At 37.6% G+C, this 26021-nt stretch overlaps 3 protein-coding genes across 3 annotated transcripts in view; 2 read left to right on the top strand and 1 right to left on the bottom strand.

Annotated features, from left to right (window-relative positions):
- Positions 1-404: 404 nt before the first annotated feature.
- crybb1l3 (crystallin, beta B1, like 3) lies at positions 405-1762 on the bottom strand (the record flags this gene model as incomplete). Its single annotated transcript, XM_079246981.1, has 5 exons — positions 405-573; positions 723-865; positions 1271-1403; positions 1491-1609; positions 1697-1762. The coding sequence occupies 5 exons, from the start codon at positions 1760-1762 to the stop codon at positions 405-407; spliced, it is 630 nt and encodes a 209-aa protein (XP_079103107.1).
- A 6920-nt stretch (positions 1763-8682) lies between these two features.
- Positions 8683-10609, top strand: cryba1a (crystallin, beta A1a; the record flags this gene model as incomplete). The annotated part of the gene is made up of 5 exons (XM_079246120.1): positions 8683-8733; positions 8886-9004; positions 9246-9387; positions 9555-9697; positions 10462-10609. Exons 1-5 carry the CDS (start codon positions 8695-8697, stop codon positions 10607-10609), a joined length of 591 nt encoding a protein of 196 aa, XP_079102246.1. The 5' UTR covers positions 8683-8694.
- Positions 10610-12226: 1617 nt separating this feature from the next.
- cpda (carboxypeptidase D, a) overlaps positions 12227-26021 on the top strand; it is a 23649-nt gene continuing 9854 nt past the window's right edge. Inside the window, 14 exon segments of the mRNA XM_079246450.1 lie at positions 12227-12996; positions 14731-14978; positions 19500-19642; positions 19821-19990; positions 21107-21516; positions 21641-21832; positions 22612-22776; positions 22977-23086; positions 23259-23361; positions 23956-24098; positions 24586-24755; positions 24880-25179; positions 25334-25529; positions 25785-25920. Of these exon segments, the coding sequence (XP_079102576.1) occupies positions 12353-12996; positions 14731-14978; positions 19500-19642; positions 19821-19990; positions 21107-21516; positions 21641-21832; positions 22612-22776; positions 22977-23086; positions 23259-23361; positions 23956-24098; positions 24586-24755; positions 24880-25179; positions 25334-25529; positions 25785-25920 (3130 nt within the window). The 5' untranslated portion in view covers positions 12227-12352.

Below are 26021 nucleotides of genomic sequence, written 5' to 3'. Positions count from 1 at the left end.
CACATAGGCAAATAAATAAAAAATAAAGATTTACCTAAAGAGATTCAATGAAAATAGAGTTAAAACAAACTAAAAAAAAAAAGAAAGAAAACACAGACTATTTACTAATGCCCTATAATCCCCCTCACCATTTCATAGATAGGAAATCTTATTTTTTGAGGTATGTAGACAGAAATTGTTACGACTGTTTTTACCAGCATTACAGAGGAATTTCTCTTCCCATTCTGAGTCATTCACAGTGCCACATACTTCCAAATTTCACCAGTAAAAGCAATAAAAAATAATCAAGAGCCATTAGCTTGTGTGGCTAAGTGGCTATGAATAATTTTAGAGGATATTTAGCAGCATGACTAGTCTGAGCCTTTGCAGCTCCATCCCGTTTGCTCAAGTTTTGCAAGACTTGTTCATGCCATGAAGTCAAAGCAGCCACGGCGGTGTGTCTGCATGTCTCTCACCCTGCGAATGGACTGGATCTGGGGGTGGTGGGCTCCCCACTCATTCCAGTGCTTGAAGGCACCAAATTCAAATATATACTGGTAGCCACGATATCCGGGGTACTGGTATCCCACCCAGCTGTGTGAAAGAATACAGAGAAACAGATGGAGTTATATCAGCTATCATGTTTAGTATGTCAAACATATCTTTAGGTAATTAGCAGAACCACATGGAAAACTCAGCTGAAAGATATGCATTCAAAGTCTGGATGAACAGGAATCACTTACGTTCCTCCGGTGACTTGAATGCTGGCAACACGGTCCTGGAAGCCATAAGACCACAAGCTTGGAATGTCCTCATCACAAATTTCCATCTTCCGACCCTCAAAGTTTGCACATTCATACAGGCAAATTTTGTGGTCTTGGGGATCCTATAAGAGAGATCCATTCTTTTCAGTAAATGATTTTTTTATTCTGCAGATGCTGCAGATTTTGGTGTAGCTCTGGGGTCAGATTTAGTCATTAAAGAGATAAAAAGTGACCAAAGTTTTGTCGGGATTAAGACTAGAGATGGTAAACTATGTTCAAATTCATTTAGTGTTGTGTAATACACTGACTGAGGATTTGACATTTAATGCACAGAGAATAAGTAAGTAAATATTAATTTGTATAGCACCTTTCAAGAAAAAAATCAATATGTACTTCACAATGAGCTGAATGTAGGGAATATATAGAAAACAAATAAAAACACATAGGCCAGAAAAAACAAAACAAACAAACAAAAACTACAAAAGACAAAAGAAAGAGTCATTTTAAAAAAAAGCCCAACCACATACCATCCGGACGGGTCTGACTGACATCATGCGGTCACACCTGTAACTGTTGGACCAGGTGTCCCAGCGGGGGTACTCTCCCTTTTCCAGCATGAACATCTCACCCGTCATGTTTTGCTGCTCATAACCCACCCAGCTGGATAGTCAGAACGAGAAGTACTTTAATCAGTTAAGGCATGAGATATACCGTGTTGTAAAAAATGGGCCAGATTTGCTGACTTACGGTCCACATTCTACCCTGATGGAACCAATTCTGTCAAAACCCTTCTCACAGAGATTACGGCACTCTCCAAACAAGTCCATCCTGCGGCCTTGGAAGTTCTCACATTCATAGAGGTATATCTAAAAAAATTAAAAAAAACCTGATAGAACTCATTTTTGTGTGTTTATCATATTTTTCATTTTACAGAATAAAGATTTCAGAAATACCTTGTGACTGCGCAGCCCAATTGCAGAATGGCTGCCAATGCTGCCTTGAGCACCTGAGTGAGACATGATCGGATCTGCAAAGAAGAATCAATAAGTCAGTTGACGGTGATCCCAAAGAAGGTATTTACTGATTATTGACTGACTTATGAATGCAGCATATGCTTCAGTGGAGAAATATGATGTGTTATAGTCATTCATACCTTCAACATTAAAATCTTTGCCACTCTTACAAACATCTGAATGCCTCAGCAGATGCCATGACATTTTAATATTAAAAAGAAATTTATACTGTAGAAGAACCAAAGTCAGCTAGATGGATTTTTCAATTATCTTGTTATACTCAAAATAGGTTTTTGGTGGACTGCCTACCTATTGTTTAAATTGTCATTGATAATCTATAGCTGTTTTTCGCAGCTTATTTATGTTTATCCTGAAAAGTTTGATTTTCCTCTAACTAAATTTACCATGAATTCCAAGGTTAACCATCATATTTCGCATCACTCATGCTAAAGTTATTGATTCTTACTTTGCATGCATTAGATTTGTAGGTAAACATATGTTTGTTGCCTCAAAAGGTTTTAGCCATTATGGTGTCAAAGTCAACACAAAGTGTCAAAATGTTAAAGTTTCCATTTGTGTGAGGAAAACAAGTCCTATATATTCCAACATTCATTCATTCATTCATTTTCTGAACCGCTTATTCCATTCAGGGTCGCGGGGAAGCTGGAGCCTATCCCAGCCGGCTTTGGGCGACAGGCAGGGTACACCCTGGACAGCTCGCCAGTCCATCGCATATATTCCAACATGTCATGGATTAATGTTAAAGAGCTTCTTTTCAAGTAATGGATGTATACAAAAGCGAATTAAAGAAGTTAATGCAGAATATTACAAAAAAGTCAATTCAGTCATTTGTTAAAATTTCTAGTTCTGTCAACACTTTTGCTTCCCATGAAAGCGCATAATAACTGATCACCTCTGATAGTTTTACCTGCTTAATCCACCTGCATTTAATGTCAACCCAGCTTCAAATACTTCTGCTGCCACTTCAAGTACAATTCCTTGTGTAAATTTCCCAGTGCACTCCCTGAGGTTTTGTCCTTTCCATTGGAGCAAGAGTAACAAAAACTGTCTTCTCAAAACCTACCTTGATTCATTATTAATGATAAAAGTTTCAGTAAAGTATTTCATTATCCTCATTAATTTAACTTCAGGTTGAGAGATGAATTAGACTCAGAAACTCAGAAACACAAAATAAGTTCCTGATGCATTTTACATATTCCATGTACTCAGTCCTAAATTCAAGTTTGAGATAAGATTCAGTACTTGCTGGCTCTTTCCTTCCTTGGAATTATTAAAAAGACAAATTACAATGTTCCTCCGAATGTCCAAAGATACTAGAATGAAGAGTCAGAAAACCAGGGAATAGACACTTACAGATAGAACTGGAGGCTGAAACAGACCAAGCTTTGGAGAGAGGGATGGACATAGGCCTTATGAGTGGGGATATATATATACATTCACATCCCAAGTCAGTCTGTACAGGCAGGATTCTCCCTTCTCATTGGCTGTGAACTGTTTGGAGCATAGTGGGAGGTCAAAGGTTACAGTGCTTATCCGTGCAGGAGTCATGCTGAATCAGCTGCCTGTTTTATTGTCCAGCACCATTGTAGAGGAATGAGGACAGTCACTGCCATCAGCAGAAAGTTTGATTCACTCTACACACACAATCACACACACACACATAGTTACTTTTGCAGTCAGATTTTCCACACTTAACAACATTGTCTTTCCATCTCAGTTCTAATTTGTTTTTAATCATTCCCTTCTGTAATTTTTAAGAGATTTTCTGTGATCATTTCGACCTTTTATTTCCATATTTAGTCTTTTTCCTTTCATCATTGATGAAGGCTGGCTAAGCCTTTGAGCCCTGGGTGTGTAATGTGCTGACTGCAGAAGCGGCACTTTTGTTTAGTCAGGCAAGTGTTGGATGCTCTTCAGCATACTATAGTGCTGGGCAGGCTGTATCCATACATATACATCTCATACAAGCCATGCTTCATATACCACACTGATATATGCTACAAACATATGCATTAGTGCTTGCAGTGAAAACAAAAAAATACATGTAATGTGTATGTCATAGTACACAAATAAATTGTATTTGTTTCTGTTATTCAACTTCTATTTGTGCTGATTTTGTTTATTCTTTTCCCTGCGATCTTGTAACTGACACTTCTGATTATCTGTAAATGCGCTGAGATGGACTGGCAATCTGTACTAGGTGCAATTTGAAATATGCTCCAGCCCCTCCCCTTGCAACCTTGCTTTGAAAAAAGTGCATATAGAAAATGGATGGATGGATGGATGGATGGATGGATGGACATCCTTCTGAGATTTTGATTGACCTTGACACAGCAGAATCATGTAGTTGCTGCAGATTTATTGACTGTACATCCATGAAAAAATATTACGCTCCACTACATCCCAAAGATTCTGCATTGCAGTAGTTCTAAACTTGGGGTATAGGACCCACAAGGGAGTCCCACAGAGAGTACATGGGGTCCACAAGCCTTTGACCCCTCAGAGCCATTGTGATTAAAAATTAAAACCATTTTCAAACACAGATGAGTCAAAGATTTCCCCCCCTTTTTTTTCCCATCATCTGGACATTTTGTTCGTATGGAACTGGTGTTTTGGGTGCCTGAAAACTGCAACTTTTTAAATAAGATCCCAGTGTGATTAAATGATAGTCATCAAATGCATGTTTATCTTCAGTCAAAAAACAAAACAAAACAAAACAAAACAAACAAACAAAAAAAGCCACAAGCTACAACTTCTGTATCCAATCAATTTTCTTCTATTGTCAGTGAGCAGGTGGAGTTCCAGTAGTAGAGCACATTGCTATCCCAGTAAACTTGATTTTTTTTCCCTCCAACATTTAATTAATAAAATACATCTCAGACAAACCACAGAACAAGTCATTTGTCCTTATTTTATTTTTATTTTTTTTTAGAAAACAAGAAATAAGGCTAAATGTTTTTAATGTAACTTTGGCTTCAATGAAGAACAGGACTCAGCCAAAATACATGTATGTGACAATCTCACAAATGAAAGCACAAAACCAAGCATGGCTTCAGGATGGGGTGGAGCAAATGGTCCACAGATTTATTTACATGAAGGAGATCTTCAAAGAAAATAGATTGGGAGTTACTGCTGGAAGCCATTGGAGTCCAACAAAATCACTTTTGTGTTAAAGAAACCAACAAGTAATGTTTTGAGTTTTGTGACATGGTGCGTTGTTCTGCTGTAAGCAATTATCACAAGATGGATACATTATGGTCCCAGAGGGATAGATGTAATCAATAACAATGTTCAGGAAGGTTTAGCATTTAACCCCATAATGCCTCAATTAAGAAAATCGTGGAGATTTGTTTTTTTTAAGAGGTCTTTCTTTTTGACTCTTTTATAAAATGTGACAAAATAAGCAAAATAATTAGCCTCTATTTGTGTTTTCTTTTTACTGTGTTGTCAGAATTGTTGTGCAAAACATATCCACCAGGGGACAGAAGACAAGTATCAGATTGCATTTAAGAGGGTTTTAAGCAACGTTTTAACCACAGAGTGATTCAAAATGTCTCAGAAATGGTATGTATCAAGTATCCTATTTCAGGGCTTACAAAGTTCAAACATGTTCATCGGTCCACAATTTTCTCTACAAAGTGTCCTGAGAAATATGCCTTGCACCGTTACATCAATCAACACCCTGAACCATCTATATATGACAGGATGGATGCATACTTCTGTATTCTTTACCCTAAATTCTGACTCTACCATCTGAACATTGCAGCTGAAATAAAGACTAATCAGACTGAGCAATGTTGTCTAGTCTTGTCCAGTTTTGGTCAGTCTGTGTAAATTGCAGCATCAGTTGTCTGTTCTTGGCTGGCAAGAGTGGCATCATGTGTGGTCATCTGGTGTTTTAGTTCATCTGCTTCAACATTGGATGTGATGCCCATTCAGAGATAACATTCTGTGTACCTTGGGTGAAAGCAGTGGTTATGTTAGTTTCTGCTGCCCAGCTCCAACCAGGCTTCCCATCATCTTCTGACCTCTGACATCAGTAAGCTTTTTTCTTTGAGACATCGGCCATTCATTTATTTTTTTTTTTCAGCTCATCCTTTGTAAACCAAAGTGATTGCATTTGAAATTTCCAGTAGATCAGTTGTTTCTGAAAAAAAAAAAAAGGAAAGAAACATTTCCAGTCTGTCTAACATCAACAATCCTGCCATTTTAAAAGTCACTTAAATCCATTCTGATGCTTGCTTTAAACTTCAGCAAATCTTCATACCATGTGGCTGCACTTGGTTGCTGCCACATGATTGGCTGATAACCATTTGTGTTAACAAGCAATTGAATATGTGTACCTAATAATGGCCCAAAGTAGCAAAAGTTTTGTTTAAGAGTCTAATGTTTGTGTGAGGCCAGTTCTACACTCCCACTCCCTTGAGTATGAAAGCTTCTGATGGTGTGAGTCACCACTATGTTAATACTGACTCAGTCTCCTGAGGCAGACATCATAAAAGGTTCACATTTCAAGGTAACGTGTTGAAATTTAGTTAAAACTACAGAAACCAATACACTTCTCCTCCACTGACTTGGTTACCAGGGTGATGAGTCCTGCCCAATGTGTTTGTGATGATGACACCACCTCTTCTGTGAAAACTTTGACAACTTTGAAGAGTCTGTTTGTTAGAGGAAATCAGAAATTTAATATTTTGTCTTTTTTTAAGATATCACATGGCTTCTCAAACCACATGTTTTCATGATCCAAACAAAGCAATTAAATGATATCATTAAAAGGTTTATGGTTTGTATTTCTTTATTTATTTTGGTCAGCGATGTGTACTTTGGATTCTGCATTAAAAGTGAAGCTGCATTAAAATGCCCTTTGGGAACACTCTTTTTCAATAACATGTAATCAATTAAATGTGTTACAATTGTGCAGGGAAAATACCTATACTATGTGAAAATAGAATATGATACACAGCTACTGTACATGTTTAAAATGTATCCTGTATGTGCAGGTGATCAGAAGAGGCAGCAAATGAGTAAAACTGTCCATATGTCACTCACTTTTGAATAAAGGACTTTACATATCATATTCAAAATGGTTGCTCCTTTTCCCACTCTCCATACCCACCTCCTCTACTCACCATATTCATGGTTAACATTCTCCAAATCCAGCTGTTTAATGCAATATTTTTTGTTTCTTGATTAGTTAAAAATGAGGGTTTTATACTCCAGTATGTGAACAATTTCATGACAATTTTACTCTATCCATGTAAGCATAAAATGTATGCATTTATTTTACCCAAAACTTAATAGTAGACACAGACTGCTGTTCATTCACTCATGCCTGTGTACATGTAAAAAAACGTATCATATATTGTATTTTGATTACACAGAGAATATTTTGGGCATCATTTAGAAATATTTAAAACAGAAAAAGGAGGAACACAAAAAATTGACCAATTTTAAAACTTTTCATTTAATGAAAAAAGAAAAATGACATTATAAATCACATTTTTTTCAAATAGACTTCAAACAAAACTGGTGCTTCACAACTGTTTGATTACTTATCAGGTTAGAGTGTCATTAGATCTTTAAAGACTTTGTTTGTGAAAGACGAAACATAATAAAGATACTTCTGCACCACTTAGGTATATTAATAACCTATAATCATGCAGAAAGGAAAGTTGCTACAGTTGAAGAGGCATGACATGGAATGAATAAACAGTATGTATACTGATTATATATGAGCTGTCACTGTGTACGTACCTTCATGTGCATGAGTAAGTGTGTGAATCCCTTTGTGTCCTCTGTGTGTGAATGCATGAAGAGGCCATTTGTGTGTCTGCCCATGGCAATGTCAGTGCATGACTGAGCATGTGTGTATATAGGAGGGAGTGAAAAGGTGAAAGGAACAGAGATGTGGACCAGTTAGAGTTGGACATGATGCACAGATCTGAGATGGAGCACAGCACATCATTGGTACAGCTCAGTGAGTAAAGCGGAAATGAAAATTTGGGATTTTATTAGAAAGTTTTTTCAATCAAATGTCTTTTGCATCCAGAATTTAAAGACTTGTTAAAGAATCTGAATCATCATTTGAAGATATTTCTGTTTTTTGCTGTCCACATGAACTTTTACATGTTTTCATTTTTGCACCAAAGTCAGTAGCAAGACTTGGATGTTCTCCCTCATACTCTTGGCTGTGTCAGGACTCAGTACAGCCCTCTGGACGTAGATCATTTGGAACTGGTGTTTATCTGCACTGGGCACGGTGCCCTCCATCCAGTCCCACCACAGCTAACTAAAGCCCAGCAGCTCAGTACGGAACAAAGGACTGGACCAGCAATGTGCTGACTCCTTCCAGACCCACAGGCCCAGCTGCTTTTCAGTACCAGCATGTATAAATAGGTCCGTTTACTCCGAGGTCAGGACATCGTTTTGTGGAGCCCCCTGTGAGCGCTGAACAGCTAATTTTTGGGGCCGGTCAGGTAAGCCTTAAATCTCAATTCTCAATGTGAAGACCTTAGAGATTTCACATGTTGTGTCTTTTCCCTTTGCCATTCTGCTGAGTCATATAGGCTGAACTCAGACATACATATGCACGGAAATACTGACTGTACAGGGTGGGCAAATATGCATTGTGTCTACAACAAAAGGCTCCATCCAGCATGCAGCCATCTTTGAGGAAGGGTATACATACAAACATGTATGGCATCATGAGTTTTGTCATTTAGATCAATATGCATTCCATCAAATGGGTTTGCATACATATTTGGTGATAGACAATGTAGCTATTTAAAAAAGACAATGCAAACATAAAGTTAAAATAATTTAACACAGAAGTGCATTTGTTTTTTAATTTAGTGAATGAACACTAAATATACAATCTGTGTTGAAGGTAAATCAACACTGAGATACACAGTAGCATGGCTTTGAACAATCCCACCCCTCTGGGACCATGGAAGGTGAGTTTTGTGACTTGTTAGAAATTATAAACAAAAGCAAATGAGATTTTTCATGCTGGGCCTGATAATATCAGCGCTGGTGTATGTGTGCACACATTATGTTGTGCTTGCAACATGTGCATTTTACATGTACACCTTTGTGTCTTCCCCAGATTACAGTTTATGACAAGGAGAACTTCCAAGGCAAGCGCCTGGAGTTTACCTCAGCCTGCCAGAACATCATGGAGTGTGGGGTTGACAATATTCGCTCGCTCAAGGTTGAATGTGGAGCGTAAGTCAAACTAGAAACAATCATCATTACATATAAGGATATGACATTCAACCAGTGTAAATCTGTATCTGTGTTCAAAATTGTTCAATAGATAAAAAGTTATTGTGGTATTTTGCAGAGATAAAAGAATGTACATGAGATGATTCATTTGCAGCCATGTTTGTTTTATTTCCAAGTAGTCCATTGCTAGAAATTTCTCAGTGATCCAGCCTATGTATATGTCACTGTGTGTTTGTGACAGCTGGGCAGGATATGAGCACTCCAGCTTCTGTGGACAGCAGTTTGTGCTGGAGAGGGGAGAATATCCTCACTGGGAGTCGTGGAGTGGCAGCAATGCCTACCATATTGAGAGGATGATGTCCTTTCGCCCCATCTGCTCTGCTGTGCGTTTTTGTTCCCAAACAGCCACGTCTGCTTTCTCTCAGACTGATTTCTTATTTGCTCTTGAAAAGTATTTAATTGATTAAAATTTGTGACATGAATCCTGCTTTCAGCTCAGGATGTGTCTGGGATGTCTGGTGTATAACAACTCTGACTTATGTGCACACAGAACCACAAGGAGTCCAAGATGGTGTTGTTCGAGAGGGAGAACTTCATGGGTCGCCAGTGGGAGATAAATGATGACTATCCCTCTCTGCAGGCCATGGGCTGGGGCAACAATGAGATTGGATCCATGCAGGTTCAGAGTGGCGCGTAAGTCTTAAGATCTGAAATCAAACAACAAACTCATGATGGTCATCTGAAAAAATAATATAAATATGGAGAATAAACAACCTATTTAAACTACACAACCGATGATACCAGAAAAGTGGATGCACTGTGGATAAAACACAGGACAGTGTTGCTTTAGAATGGTTATAAACAAACTCTGTTGCACAAATATGAATATTTTAATTTGCTGGTATAAGTACAAATACTATAAATTGTCCCTAGGAGTGAGTGTGAGTGTGAATGGTCGTTTGTCTCTGTGTGTTGGCCCTGTGATGGACTGCTAACCTGTCCAGGTAGCGCCCTGCCTCTTGCCCAATGACTGCCCAAAATCCAGCTTCCTTGCGACCCTTAATTGGACTAAGTGGTTCAGAAAATGACTGACTGATAAGTACAAATGAGTTAGATAATACAGGTAAGGTTGCACTGGGTAATGCCAAATACCAGCACTTAGCTAGAACTTGTTAATGTAACTATTACAACTTAAATAATTACCCTTATATGTGTGTACACACACACACACACAAACACTCACACACATATATGTACTGTTTAATGTTTTGCCACTTCAGTGTATTGAAATGCAAAGTGTAACTTAGTTGTTATATGGTGCATAACTGCTGCTGCTTCTGACTCATGTAACTTGTGGTTTGGCTATTTTTCATCTTGATACGTTTTATTTCACACAAGCTTCTTTAGTTGGTGCAGAGACATTTTTATCCTCACTAGTCACTTATTTTCTCTCACAGCTGGGTGTGCTACCAGTTTCCTGGTTACCGTGGTTACCAGTACATCATGGAATGCGATCGGCATGGTGGCGAGTACAAACATTACAGAGAGTGGGGCTCCCATGCTCAGTCTTTCCAGGTGCAGTCACTGCGTCGGATTCAGCAATGAGACCTGAAGTCACCTCTCTCACTCTTTACCTCCTCCACATCCTCCTTCTTTTCATCCTCCTCCCTTCACCCAGTCATTCCAGCACCTTCTGGTGCTTTACTATCAAGATGTTTACAGCAATTTTATTTTACAATGTTGCTAAATGAAAATAGAGAAAGCAATGTGAAGAATTAAGGAAAGAACAAAACAGCTACTGAAGAGATGCTCCTGACTGATGCCCCACTGAGGAAAGAGGAGGAGGAAGTTAAAGGGCCTCAAGGTGGAAGCAGGGTAGTGATGTCACTCATAGTCATTGCTCCTCATATTCGTCAGTAAATATGGTCCTGCCAGTGATCAATAAAGAAGGAAAGAGCAACTTGAAATAAAGAAAATACTAAAGTCTGCTGCAAACCTGAATAGTTCTCAGTTGTTATGTCTTTTCATTTTAGGAAACTTTCAGTTAAAGATTTATGGTCAGGCTTTGTAAACAAATATAAACATTGTAAGATGTTATAAGCATGTTTTAGATAAGTGCTCCCGATGCAAATTTAAGCAGGATGCAGGTTCATTTGCAAAAATGAAGAATGATTTTATATAACATACTATGCTTATGACTGACCCCCCCAAAAAAGACCCACCAAAAAACAAAAAAACTAAACATGTTCATATATTGATCCTTAAAATTGAGCCCCAGTCGACAAAGAGCAGCAAGGAAGTTTATTAATACAATACGTATTTCTTCATGTTTACAATGATCTAGGTCAAACATTTGTTGTGACATTATACAAGTTCTGATAAACAGTTAAAACAAGAAACTGGGGGAACAATTCAGAGTACTGAAAAAGGCAGAAAAAAAGGTATAAAATAAAACAATAACTGCTCACAATTCATTGGTTTGTATTTACAGGAAATAGATTAATATAATAATCAGCAGAAATGTCAAAAACAGCTTCATACATCTCTTAAAAACAGCTTGAAACCACTTTTAGACCCATATGGGTGTCCTACTCTTTTCCATGACCACTTTTTTCCTTTTATTTATAAATATTTCTTCATATGAACGTTGTGGAGTTTAAGACTGTTCTGTGATTCACACAATTATCCTCCAGCCATTGATAATATTTCAGGCAGAAAAATTGTTTATTATGAAGCATTTTATAGCTTCAATTTCAGCAGATTAATAATAAATAGCCTATTTAAGGTACACCAACAGATGGGATCAAATCTGGACTTCTATCCAACCCTCTATCCCAAGCATGCGTGAGGTGACAGCGGAAAGAAATAAAAATTAAAACATAATAAAAGTAAGATGGCAGAAGCAGCTGGTAACAGGAAAAACAGGGAGATGTGTCTAACTTCTATGTGATTCAAAGGAAAAGGAACAACGGGGAATCTTAGAAAGGAATATTAATGATTGATTATTTAGATAAAATAAATCCAAACGCACCTTTGGAAAATGTAAGATTTGTAGACGACAAATTACGACTACATTGTACAAAACAGGTCCAAGAGTGAAAGTACGTTAAAACGGCCTGGTCCACACTCCAGACCAGCTGCTGGCGTAATGCACCCAAACGCGATCTGCCCCCTGCCATAAAATCAAACGTAGAAGAAGAACAATTACCGGAAGTAGATGGAATCAGAAAAACTAAAGTCGCTCCGACAGCAAGAAAAACATATTTGCTGGTGGGCAGCTAGTGATCAGGAGGTGTTTGTTTTTCGGTTCAAAAGTCCGAATGGTGTATTCGTATAAGAAAAGTCAACATGGTACAAATTTGTAGGGACCTTTTGACGACGCTGAGACCACGAGTACCACTTGTCGCCTTCCTTCTGCCTCTTGTTGTCTCTCTGGGTGACGGCAGACTACACCTTATACGCAACACTTCGACAGATGACACGGTGGAAACTTATAACAAATACTATAATTATGGTAACCTAACCGAACGTTTACAGCTATTAGCCCAAAAATATCCTCATATTGCGAACCTATCAAGCATAGGTCGTTCTGTGGAAGGCAGGGAGCTCTGGGTGATGCGGATCACCGTGGACCCCAACAATGACACACCTGGGAAACCCAAATTTAAATACGTTGGAAACATGCACGGCGATGAAACCGTGTCCAGGCAGGTTCTCGTTTACCTTGTGGAGTACATTATGAGTAAATATGGGAAGGAACCGCGAATTACCGAGTTGGTAAACAACACGGATATTTACATCATGCCCAGCATGAACCCTGACGGCTTTGAGAAGTCCAAAGAAGGAGACTGCCCTGGGTACGCTGGGGGTCGAAGTAATGGTAATGGAAAGGACTTAAACAGAAACTTTCCTGACCAGTATGACGGGACACCCACAGAACCAGAGAAGATCCCTGAAGTCATGGCTGTGATCAGATGGATCCAAGAGAAAAAGTGAGTTCTAATGACTAAAATACATGACATTGTCATTAATACCGATTTTTTATCTTAGATCTTGTTGCCAGGTTGATAAGGCTATTGGAAACAACTAACTTTCGTCAATATGTGCCTCACAATGGGGATCTGAAAAGCAACTGTCAATGAGAAAATGTTATATTTATTTATGTTTACCGGTGCTGGAAAGGCAAATCAGTGCTATCAACAACAGCTGCGCAGGAAAAACAATATTAAAAGATGCCTTGAATTTTTTAAGCTTTCTTAAAATGAAAAAATGCTGTATTATTGACTGCCTTTGAGATAATTGGTGAGATGATATTCCTATTTTATTGAACCTGTAGAGGTAAAACGGTGTGATTCATGAGGTCTATCAGCATCTCTGCACTGCTATACAATGAAAACAGATCTGGTAACAATAATTTTTATTCACCTTTTTTTTTTTGTTGTTTTAAAAACAAAAAAGTAGGGGTGTGACGACATGCTTTTGTTCCGATTCAATTCTGATTTTTTTGGGTGCCGATTCGATTTAAATTGCGATTCTCACAATTCTCCGATATTGCTGATTTTTGGAGATTAAAAACAAAAAAATGTATAAAACTTTTTTTTTCATTTCAATGAGGAAAAAAACAACACAGTAGCCATACCATCATTCTGCTGCTATAATGCCCAAGAAGAGATGTAAAAAAATCAATTAAAAACAATAAAAATGACAAAAATATTTTATAGTGCATTGATTTTATTTATTTGGGAAAAAAAATTTTTTTTAAACAAAAAAAATCGATTTTAAAATTGTGAAGAAAAAAAATCCCGATTTCTGATTTTTTTTCCATTCGATTTCCCCACCCCTACAAAAGAGACATATTCTGGGCTGAGAGAGGGGATATGTTTTGCAGCAGAAGTGAAACTTGAGTCTGGATTTGACCTTGAATGTCTGCCTCCAATTACTGGTTACCTGCTCAGCCAGTTTAGCTACACAGTGCTCAGTGTGCACTGATAATACTTTGCTTGAAGTTGCTATGCCAGCTCCTACACTATTGTGTTTATAAGACACTGTCCCGTCTAAGATTTGTCATATTACGTAATGATCTACTGATTTATCTCCTGATTATTCTAGGTGTAGCATCAGTTTCCTCATAACTTTTAAAGGTTAGGTTCAGAAACATTTAAAGGTTTATCTGAAAATAATATGCACACACTGATGTGCTGTAGAAGCTGTTTGTTTAAAATCCACGGTCTCTGTAAGTTTCATCTAAGGATATGAGGTTTAGGCATTAAATCCTGCCAAATCAATCATTAACATATTTTATTTGGTAGTCAAAAGAAATAGATTTTATTCAGTGACTTAAAGTTATTTACAGTGCAGGGGGGCTTTTGTTGTCATTGTTAGTTTGTATCTGATAAAAAAAAAGTAACAAAGATATTGACTTAAAGCTGTTGAATGATAATGTAATAATTGTAATAAGAATTGTGAATGTGTTGCCTCTGTGCCAATACACTCTAAAGCCTTTGTCTCTGCAGCTCATTTATTCAAAATGTTTCAATAAATGTCCACATGCAATAAAAAGCATTTTGTAATACTGTAAGCCTTTTTTAGGTATTTGTTGTCTTTCCAGCTACTTCTCTGAAATAAACTCCTAATTAAATACTTGAGTTGCGACATAATTAGTAAGCAAATCCATTTAAAGTAACCTTTTTCAAGGCTGTTGCTCAAATTGGACTCTTTCTCTTTAGATTTGTCCTGTCTGGGAATCTGCATGGTGGCACTGTAGTTGCCAGTTACCCCTTTGATGACTCAGCCTCCCATCAGCGCAGTGGCCACTACAGCCAGTCGGAGGATGATAGTTTGTTTCGCTACTTGGCTCTTGTATATTCCCAGAAACACCCTGTTATGAAGACTGGTGAGCCTAACTGTCTAGAAGAACCCAGTGAAACTTTTAAAGATGGCATTACCAACGGGGCAGAGTGGTACGACGTGCCAGGTGAGACAAGCAATTTTCACTGTTTTTAAGCATTAAATTATTTGTTGGGAATAAATTGTTTAATATCCTGCAGGGATGGTCACATGTCCTTAGGCTGTGTGGTGTTAAAAAATGAGTGCTGTGATAATCATTTGAACATTTTAACATCTGTCAGGAGGGAGACTGAAGACAGCTGGCCGTAGTTTGACTAAAATAGCTCAGCTTCATGGATCACATCCTGTGTGTTTCCATGAAATCAAGTCAAGTGGAAATGGTTTGTTATTTCTATGGATAATGGCGTCATTTTGTCAGGCCATTCATTTTTCCAAAAAGTTTTACATGTGTTTACCCCAAAGCAGATCAGTAAAACTCCTCCTTAAAGTATTTGTATGAATAGTTTAACACATGGTCTTTGTGTTGTCTCTCCATCTGAAAGCCAAGAATGCTTGTTGCTGCTGTTCAATCATTGGCAGCATATGGAGGTTTGTGTCAGCTTGCACAAGTTATGGCCTGTTTTTGAAGACTACAATAAAAGTCATTTCCATCTCTTTTACGCTTGATGTCACTCGCTGCAGGCTGCTTTCATGGTTGGATGTTATTTATTTTTTATCACAAAACACAAGTAAAAGTATCTGTATGTTCTGAGGAGACATGTTTTGTGAAAGTTACAGTCCAGAAAACAAAGGCACTTTCAGTTGTTTTACTTCCACTTCTTATTGTTCTTTTTAAAAAGAATTTATTGTATAAAATAGTAATAAAAAACATTCTCAACTACAATTTCTTAGAGCTCAAATAAATTGTTAGTTATTAAAGCATTTTTAACAGTGTGGTCTCATTGTAACTTTGCCAGTCATCATAAAGCTGAAACACTGTAAAGACTTATGTACGAAGTACATTCCTCATCATGTTGGTCTGCCAAAGCCTCTTATTACTGAAAGTGTTAAAGCAGCTGTAACTCACTGTCTGCATTGGAAAGACATGGACCGAATATCTAGTTCAGCATTTGTACAGTGTTTACAAACACACTATGTTCTCTGAATATGTGTGTCTTATCAGCTGAGAAAGATGCAGCTTGTATTTTTTTTTTTTTTTTATCTTTCTGGATAATTTAAGTGCAGTAACATCTGTATCCTCTGCCAGTGTGCTGAGACTTATCAAACTCCCTGTCTTTGTTTAGTTGGCTGTTCTCAGAGATGTGTGTAGGGTCTGGTTAGAGTTCCATTTTTCTCTCAAGATGTTTTAATTTCAGGTAGTGTTAAGTGTGTGTGTGTGTTTGTGTATATAATTCTGATTACATCATCCTCAAATTGCCTGAATTATGCTGATTCTACAGTATCACTGAAATGTTTAGACTTACCTACTCATTCAGACTAAGTGGTGGGTCCATGTCTGACTCCTGCAGCATGCATGGCTATTATTCCAAGTCTCAAATGTCCTTCAAATAATTTGTTCTTTTGGTCCATGACATCACATTAGACTTCATTAAATATTACACATCACACTATTTGTTTACCACTTGAGTAAGTGAAGCAATGAATGATTGCCACAGCCTTTGTAACACAGCCCTAAATTCTGGCTCAACATCAAGAGTTTATAGTGCTTGTTTGTTCTTTTGTCATCAATATTTAGAAAGTACCTGTTTTACCTGAAAAAATACAATTAATTAGTACAGTTTCTTGTCTAAAATGGGCTGAAAAGGATTTTACAGTAACTAGCCTGTTTCTTTCAGCAACATCCCTTTTCAAGTTATTGGACATGAAGACATTGACATAAAAGGTGAATGGACAACACTTTTGTCTGACATGGCCCAGTGGGCGAAATGTCACCGATAAAGTTAGACTAATGGCAGATGGCATTGTGGGACATAATGAGAGGACCAGGCCAAATGCCAGGAGCAAGAGCTGAGAACAAAAAAGTTTTTCTTCAGCAGTCAAAGCATGAAACAATGGTTACACACAGTTTGTTATCTTTACCTATAATCTTTTTACAAGCTATGTTTGCAGTCTGTTTGGTTCATGTTATACTCAGTATGAAACTGTTTCACACTGTGTAGATCTGAGTGAACATACACTGTTTTGTAAAGTTTTTAAGCCTTTAGTTTTTAATAATTCTACACTGTTCATGCTGTGCACTTTGTTAGATTTTTCCTTTTACAATCCAACATTGTTTTTAATACTGAAAGCAAACTGGCTTAAATGTAAATAGGTCATCTTTTAAAAGCTTTAGGCTCTGGTTAATGTAGTAAAGACTCACAAGACAACGTCCAGAGTCTACTTTTCCTGTATGAAAATACAGTACTTTTGCATGATAATCATACTTCTGTTCTGTGCCACTGCAAGCTAGCAGTCATATGACAGTTTTATGTTGTGAAAGGGTTTGTATTCCTGATTGTTTGAACATTGGACTGAGTAACTCAACTCCTGAAGTCATCCTACATTCTTAGTACTTAGTAAGCTCAGTTGCTAGCCTTGAGCTCATTGTCTGGCCAGTGGCATCCTGTTAAGTTCAGGATATGTTACTGGATCTGGTGAATAAACAGGATATTTAAGGTGGGGCTACTGTGATCCATTGGCATGTTTTCTCAAACTATATACATGCCGGATGTTTACTTTGAGATGATTTGCTTCAATAACACCTGCACATGATGCAGTTTCCAAAAGACAATGCTAAATGTCTTACAGTCAGAGTAAAGTTTCATACCTATCATGTGTTTGTAGCTAGCTATTGATCTGATGTGATTCTCACAAATGAATAGACTTGATCTTACTTTAGGTTCACCAAAAGGTGAAATAATATTAGGCTAGATTTAGTCTGATTGTCAAACTACATTTGGTGAAAGTTTAACCTCCACTGGCTGTTTGTTCCAATTGTTTCCAGCATAACAGCAAAAAACAGCTTCTCCATGTTAAGTCAGGAGGTCAAGCTTCTTTGGTCTTGTTTTAATTTGAGCAGATACTTTCAAACCTGCCAATAAACTTAATATATTATAACATAGACTATCTGCCTCATTAGTATGAATAGTGAACAGTAAAAGGCCTGCCAATGGTTGCTGTTGATGAAATGACAAAAAAGAGGTTGTTTTAAAATGAGAAGCTTTACCTTCTTTTCTTTTGTTTGTTATTAGCTGTCACAGAGTGAGAAGTAAAAAAAAAGAAAAAAGGGGGAATTATTATGACTAGTGAATGACTGAACTCATGCAACATGGTAAACCTGAAGGATTTGGGCCTTTGAGGACTGGAGACGGACACATCTGGACTAACATAAACCAAGGGAATAATTTCTGCATCTGTAATGTTTTGCAGTCACTATTTAAACACCAGACATGAAAAATAAACAAATGCTGATTTGGATCAAAGAAGGAAATTCTGGTCTGCGTGATAACCAAATACAGGAAGTGGACCAAAAAGCCAATAACATTACAGGTTCAACGCAATCATAATGTATGCATGTGAGGACAATAGACAGCTCTGGACCAGAGAGATGGTTTGCAGTCAGATGTGGAAGAACTTTTTTAAAAGTTCTGATATAAATATGATCAAAACTAATAATTAATGCAGCTCCATGTTTTGCTCTTATGTGATGGAAATGTAAGCTGTCCTGCATTAACTAGCATAGTAGGAAGTTTTCTTCTTCTTTGTGTCTCTCGTCTTCTCCTCCAGACTGTTTTTATAGTTTGTAAAGGTATAAGTTTTTTTTTTTGCTTTGGTTTCATTTGAGTTTTAAAATGTATAATTATGTGATTGTTGTATCTGCTATTGGCTAGCATGGCCAAAACTTGCTTGGAAAAGATTCTTAATCTCAGTGGAATTTTATTTTTGTTGAGTTGGTGTTTTTGTCATTGAGGCTGGTCGGTTATTTGACTGATGTATTTTGTCAGTGTTTGCTGTGTGAGGTTTTTTCCCCAGTGACTTTAAACAAAATATCGCAAATGGTGTCTGTTTTATTTGGTTCATATGGCCACACAGCATGCAGCCATGGCAACTCTTAAAGCAGGGAGTCTGACTGCATGCTGCTGCTTTGTAGGGATACTGAACAAGCAGCTCTACAGCGTGTGTCTCTGTTTGCTTTACGAGAGGGCCAGATGGTTGGCAAAATGCAGATGTCAGGATTTTCTGCCACTCTAAATACTCCCTTTAAGTGCTAGTATTAAAGTGACAAAAGGCAGAATTGTGCTTTTCCAGACATTGACTATTTTCCTGTTAATGAAAAATCTTGGCATCAGTGGAGTTAACATTGGATTAATTCTTTGATTTAGACAAAGTCCTCCCCAGGTATATATTGCAGGTCACATTGTGGATTTGTACACACAAATTTTCCAAAGTTTATTGCATTTTGCATGTTGAAGCTTCAAAGAAAAGGTTGTTTTTCCATCACAAAGTTTTATATATTACTTTATACTACTCATCTACAGTTTATTGGGCCTTTTAGTTTTAGCTATTTCTTTGTAATTGCTTATAATAACTGCCTGTTTTGAATGTAAAGACAAACTAATTGAGTAATTTCTAACATGCTTTGTGTTTCCATTGCTGGTCTTTTATCCAGGAGGAATGCAGGACTACAACTATCTCTATGGAAACTGTCTGGAAATTACGATGGAACTAAGCTGCTGCAAATATCCTCCTGCTTCTGAACTCCAAAAAGAATGGGATCTGAACAGGGAATCCCTTTTGGCCTACATGGAAAAGGTAGAGCTTACATTAATAAGGAAAAGAAAGAGGAGTTCCATAATATTATTAGCTTCTGTTTTCTATATTTGTATTTTCATGGAATTTTTGTGCTGAAATCAAAGCCCACCTGTCAGCTTTGGGGAAGCACCTCTTCACCTCAGTAGTTCTGCAAGCTCTAAAGACATCTATCTTCCAGGTGCACATAGGTGTTCGTGGTTTTGTGAAAGATGCAGTCAGTGGAGCTGCCATTGGTAATGCCAGCATTATGGTAGCTGGCATACGGCACAATCTGACTTCAGCTAAATATGGGGACTACTACCGCCTTCTGCTCCCAGGAACATATAATTTTACAGCTGTGGCCCCAGGGTAAGTCACTACTTCATTCAAGAGATTCTTCCAAAAGACAGTTAGTCATATGAAGCCTGCTACATATCCCACAAGAAACAAGAACTATTTTCTTATTCTTGAGGCCCTAAGAAGAAAATTACTTCATTTTGTTGTCATGGACATGGTTGAAGACAGTTCTTGACATATCAGGCTGGCAGAACTTTCTTTTCAAGAGGCTTCAAGCAGTACTGTGTGATTGGTTGGAGATTTGAGGTGGGCATGGTTAACACAGGAAAGCATGAAGCGGACAGTTGCCAATTCTGCATTTTTGCTGATGAAGGTTAAACAGTTTTTTAAATAAAACAGCTGATTGAGGCAGAGAGAAAGTAAAAAATGTCTCCATGTGGCATTTAAACACCTGAACCCAGCTGTGTCTCAGGACTCGCAGTCCTGCTGCAGACAAAGTTTGTTGTTCAAAAATGAAACAACTGGGTTCATTGCACATAAAAGTGCAGACCCCCCCCCCCCCCCCCCCCCCCCCCCCCCCCCCACAGATCCACATTTTTTTTTTTTCTTTTTCTTGCAGCCTCGAGAGCAAGAACAAAGTTCTTGCTTCTCATGGAGGATGCAACAAGCCTAAGGGCAACATCTGAAAGTTAAAAGTTTTATTTATATATATATATATATATATATATATATATATATATATATATATATATATATATATATATATATATAATATGTGTGTGTGTGTGTGTGTGTGTGTGTGTGTACACACATAAAATATAATATATTGGAAGGTTTAATGATAGTGCAGATATATATCGTTTGCTTCCTATTTTTGCCAGGTTGCTCATGCAAATAACTTTGTCAGGCATTCTACCACTGTAAAATAAAATAATCTTAGATTCAATGAACCACAAACCCTCATGCAACATTCCAAAGAAGTGACTTGTGACTTACTTCCTCTTCAAGTTACAAAGTAACTTGTGTTATTGAAATGAAGAAAACCATGTTTCTTAACTTCCTCCTAGACTTTAAAAAGAAGCTACAATGATATATTAATTCAAGGCAACTGTGACATTTATTGCTGTACTGCTTGGTGATTTTTAGTTTTGCTAACATCCTCAAGCATGTCTGTCTTTTTGAATGCAGGTTCTTACCAACAACATTCAACAGTGTCCAAGTCACTGAAGGCAAAGCCACAGAGCTTAACTTTACTCTGGCACCTGTTGTCAATGTGGCTGGAGACACCATTGCACTGACTACAACCAAAGTGCCATCCACCATTCATTCAGATGCTACAAACTCTTCCAACTCCAGCCAGACTGAAGTTGTTCCACCTGAAGGAGATGAGAAAAACCCTCCTGTCCTTCCAACTGTGCACGAGCCTATACAGCCACAGGAATTTCGGCACCACAGCTATGCAGACATGAAGTTGTTCTTGTGGAGGTACTACAGCGAGTTCCCTTCCATTACTCACCTTCACTCTATAGGCCATTCCGTACTTGGTCGTGAGCTGTATGTAATGGTCATCTCAGACAACCCAAGTGTTCATGAACATGGTAAGTCTGATATGTAAGTGTACAGTCAGAAGAGTTCTTGGTAGTTTGCCTCTGAATAGTCTTTGTTACTATGGTAATTCAGAGATTTTACTCTTCTGTTTGTCTCTTTATGTCTCTCTGCCAGGCGAGCCAGAGTTTAAGTATGTGGCCAACATGCATGGCAATGAGGTGGTGGGTCGAGAGTTACTGCTCAATCTCATTGAATATTTGTGCCGCAACTATGGTACTGACCCAGAAGTCACTTGGCTGGTCAACAGCACGCGCATTCACATTATGCCTTCGATGAACCCCGATGGCTACGAGTCAGCCTCTGAAGGTAAGGGAAAGGGACACATGCATAAGATGTCAAGTTTTTGGAGACTTTCTATGTAAAATTAGTCATTTTAAATCTGACCTAACATGGTTATTTCCAGTCTTTTTATTGCTAAATATTGGGTACCTCTAAACTGGTTTGTACTTATTATAAGTCCAGAAAAGTTGTAATCATTTCAGAAGGAGGAAGCGCTTTCTCCGTGGGGAAGAGTATACCTGACACCAAAGATTGGCTTGCTGCATGGCCAATATTTGGCTTAAGATTCAGTTCACAAACAGATGTCTTGACATTTTCCTTTTTAAAATTCACTGCTTTGATGTAGACTTGACGTTTATTTATGGAGTATTGTCAAAGAAATTATGATCCTCTCACAACCCTGTTTTTTAGAATTAGTTAATATTCTTGCATATTGTATCCTTCTGTACAGCAGCTTTCAAGTTCAATGCCCTAGTGGGTTTTATTTTATTTTATTTTGAAACATTTTTTAGGGAGACCTTCCTGTCAGTGACTGTGCATGTCAATATCTCATAGTTAATAACTGCTGATGATGTGTAAGAGTAAGTGGGCAGGATGTGGAGCTCAGATTGTTAACATCTTTAAGTAAGAGTATTCTGTGGTTACACGTTCACATGAATAAGGTAAACTTCATTAATCCCAAAGGAAATTTTTTTAATTGGTTGCTCATGGACACCATTAAAATCATTCACACACTAAATAAATAAAAAAAAATAAACAGAGACAGTACAATTGATGGGTCATCACTTGTCTTTGTGTTTTTACAGATGATAAGGAAGACAAAGGGCGGAACAACAGCAACAATATTGACTTAAATCGTAACTTCCCAGACCAGTTTTTTCCCAGTACGGAGCCCAGACAGCCAGAGACTATTGCTGTAATGAACTGGCTAAAGAGAATCCCTTTTGTCCTGTCAGCCAACCTCCATGGAGGTACAGTCTCATATTCTGAACTTTTAGACTATCACTTCCTCCTTAAAAAAAACAGATTTATAATTTATCATATAAATTATACACATACTTTATATTACTTTAAATTTTTAGATAGTCATTTGATCAATTATCTATATTGAAATGTACTCATAACATGAAATCAGATTTTCCATGTTTCATCTTTACTTTTTGGAATACAGGTTCCCTGGTGGTCAACTACCCTTTTGATGATGGCAAAGATGGACTGAGTCATTATAGCAAATCACCTGATGACGCAGTCTTTCAGCAGTTGGCGAGAGCCTACTCACAGGTAGCTGAACACTATTGTTGTGGGATCAGACTAAAAAAAAAAAAAATTAAATTTGAGAACAAGCTCTAGCATTGAAGAGCTTGTAGCTACTTTTTTTTTTTTTTTCTTTTTTTTTTTTTAAACACAAACTTCTTCATTGTTCAACTTTAAGTTGTGTGTTATCTGTGTGTAGGAAAATCCTCTGATGCACAAAGGACACCCCTGTGAGGACATGTACCCAGGGGAATATTTTCAGGATGGCATCACTAATGGAGCCCAGTGGTACACTGTTACTGGTATGTTTGCAGGATTTTTTATCCAAAGCACTGTTCTTTAGAAGTTTGGTAATTTTTTTTCTGCATATAAAAATTAGGCTTTGCTCACACCTCATTTCCCAGTTATAAAAAAAAAATAGCATCTTCATTGGCTTGTGAAAACTTGCATTCTCCAAAACAGCAACACATGACTTTAAACTTTAAATTTAGAAGTTAGTACTCTGATATTGCCACTGCCTTTTTTTTTTTTTTTTTTTTTTTTTTTTTTTAACCATGTCATGAGCAAACCAAGAACAGTTTGCATGTCACTATGGTAACATCTTGCCAGTCAAGGTAGCAACAATCTATAATAATACTTTATTATAAATAGAACCATTGGCGAATAAGCATCCTGCTGAATTGTAGAGAATTTGAAACTACTGACTGAGGCTATTTACTAATAAGGAAAATGTTTATTGAGAAAATAAGTAGATTTCTTTACAATCTGAGGTTCTCTGTTGCGCAATAAGTTTTTGTTTAGTTTTTTTTTTAATTTTTTGCAAAACTCTCAGATAATGGCTCTACATAAAGTATAAAAGTTGGAGTTATTGATTTAAAGAACCATTTTCTGTCCAGGTGGCATGCAGGACTGGAATTATGTCAACACCAATTGTTTTGAAGTGACCATTGAGCAGAGCTGTGTCAAGTTTCCCTCAGCCAAGGAACTACCAAATTACTGGGAGCAAAATCGGAGAGCTTTGCTTCAGTTCATACATCAGGTTGTAAACACATATCTACACATATCTTTTGCTTACGCATACTTTTGAATTTTGTCATGTTTACTTGGTTAGTTTTTACTTGGTTACTTTGCAGAAAATGTATATTACAAAACTTTACAGTTTAAAAGTAGTTTTATTGCTTAAGCAAATAATGTTGAGTCTACAAAGTAAAAAAAAAAAAAAAAAAAGAACACAAATACAAATTCATAATTTCTACTTTTATTCCTTATGTGAAGATGCTTCTTGTGTATGCATGTTCACATTTACTCTAATTTACCTTCTTTTGGTGACTTATTCAAAATAACAAGTATCAGTATCACTCCCCTCTGACTTTTCTTGCTCAACTTTCTATTCCCCAACTTCTGTTGAATGTTTTGAAGAAACAGTTCTGTTCAGGCAATATTCATTTACTTAACCAAGGAATGACAATTATATCCATACTGGAACCCACAAACTAATGCAGAGATTCATTCAATCTATCATACAGGTTCACACTGGAGTGAAAGGCACAGTTTCCAACATTGATGATGGTACCGGAATACCTAATGCCACTATTAGGGTGGATGGGATTGACCACGCAGTCACTACGGCTCTTACTGGAGACTACTGGAGACTGCTGATCCCTGGGACTTATTCTATCACAGCCTCTGCTAATGGGTAAGTGCTTGTATTTCTAGAGAACATATTGAGATTATAAAATTGGGTTCTGTATATTTTTATTATATCCCATTATTTTCAGTGGTAATAACTTAAAAATAATGTTTTATTTTTGCCCACACAGTTATAAACCCATGACCATCTATGCCACAGTCTCAAATGATCGAGCAGAGGTACTGGACTTCAGGCTAAAACTTTTATACACAGACAGTACTAGCCAGTCCAGTGGTCCCAGGCCCACACAGAACCCATCGGAAAAGGAGCTTCAGAGCTTAATCAAAGAGCTCTCTCTAGACCAGGGTTTGAATGAGCTGGTGAGCAGCACAGCCATGGATAACAGTTTTCGCTACCGACGCTCAAAAGACTTGTTTGCTTTCCTGAGAGGCCTCCTGCTTAACTTTCCCCAAATTACATTTTTACACAGGTAAGGGATACTGAGTTTTAAAGCTATATCTGCACATATTTGCTGTGCGGTTAGTTCATGTTTTAGACAATTTCTGTTACACTTTGTGCTGTTTGGTGTTAAAATCTTCATACAGTCCTGACCTGTGTTCTGGTTTCTTGTCATCTTTGTCTAGTTTGGGCCAGAGTGTGGAGTACAGAACCATTTGGGCTCTTGAAATATCCAACAAACCAACAGAAAGTGAGCCATCTGAACCAAAGATTCGCTTTGTGGCAGGGATCCATGGAAACGCCCCAGTAGGCACAGAGCTGCTGCTGGAGTTTGCTACCTGCCTCTGTATCAACTATGGCAAGAACCCTGCCATCACAAAGGTAAGACTCAGGCTCCACCAAGTGATTAAAATGGTGTTGATTTTGGGGTTTCTACAGCTTAATTTTTTTCTTTTTAGCCATTATTGGCTCACATTATCGATACAACAGGAGACTGACATGACAAAGCGTTGCTCTAACTGGCTATTAAGTCTCCCCTAACTCTTCTTTTTCCTGTATAATAATTAAAACACTGCTGTGGTAATGATGTGGCCCATGTCTGTAACTGTTCCTTCTCCATTTCTTTACCTTCTCCAGTTGATTAATGAGACCAGGATTTTCATTGTGCCCTCCATCAACCCTGATGGACGAGAACAAGCTGTTGAAAAGCAGTGCACGTCCACCCAAGGCATGACCAATTTCAATGCGAAAGATCTGGACAAAAACTTCTTTGGTGAGTTGATATTTGTGTCTGACAGTGGAAAAACCGACTCACTGTAGCAGTTTTGATGGTAATGGTCAAAGAATGATTGTGAAGATTTTTAAACACTATTC

The sequence above is a fragment of the Telmatherina bonti genome (assembly GCF_933228915.1).
Source record: "Telmatherina bonti genome assembly, chromosome: 9".
NCBI classification, from domain to species: Eukaryota; Metazoa; Chordata; class Actinopteri; order Atheriniformes; family Telmatherinidae; genus Telmatherina; species Telmatherina bonti.
The sequence above is the reverse complement of the archived record's forward strand: the minus strand, read 5'-3'. Positions and strand labels throughout refer to the sequence as shown.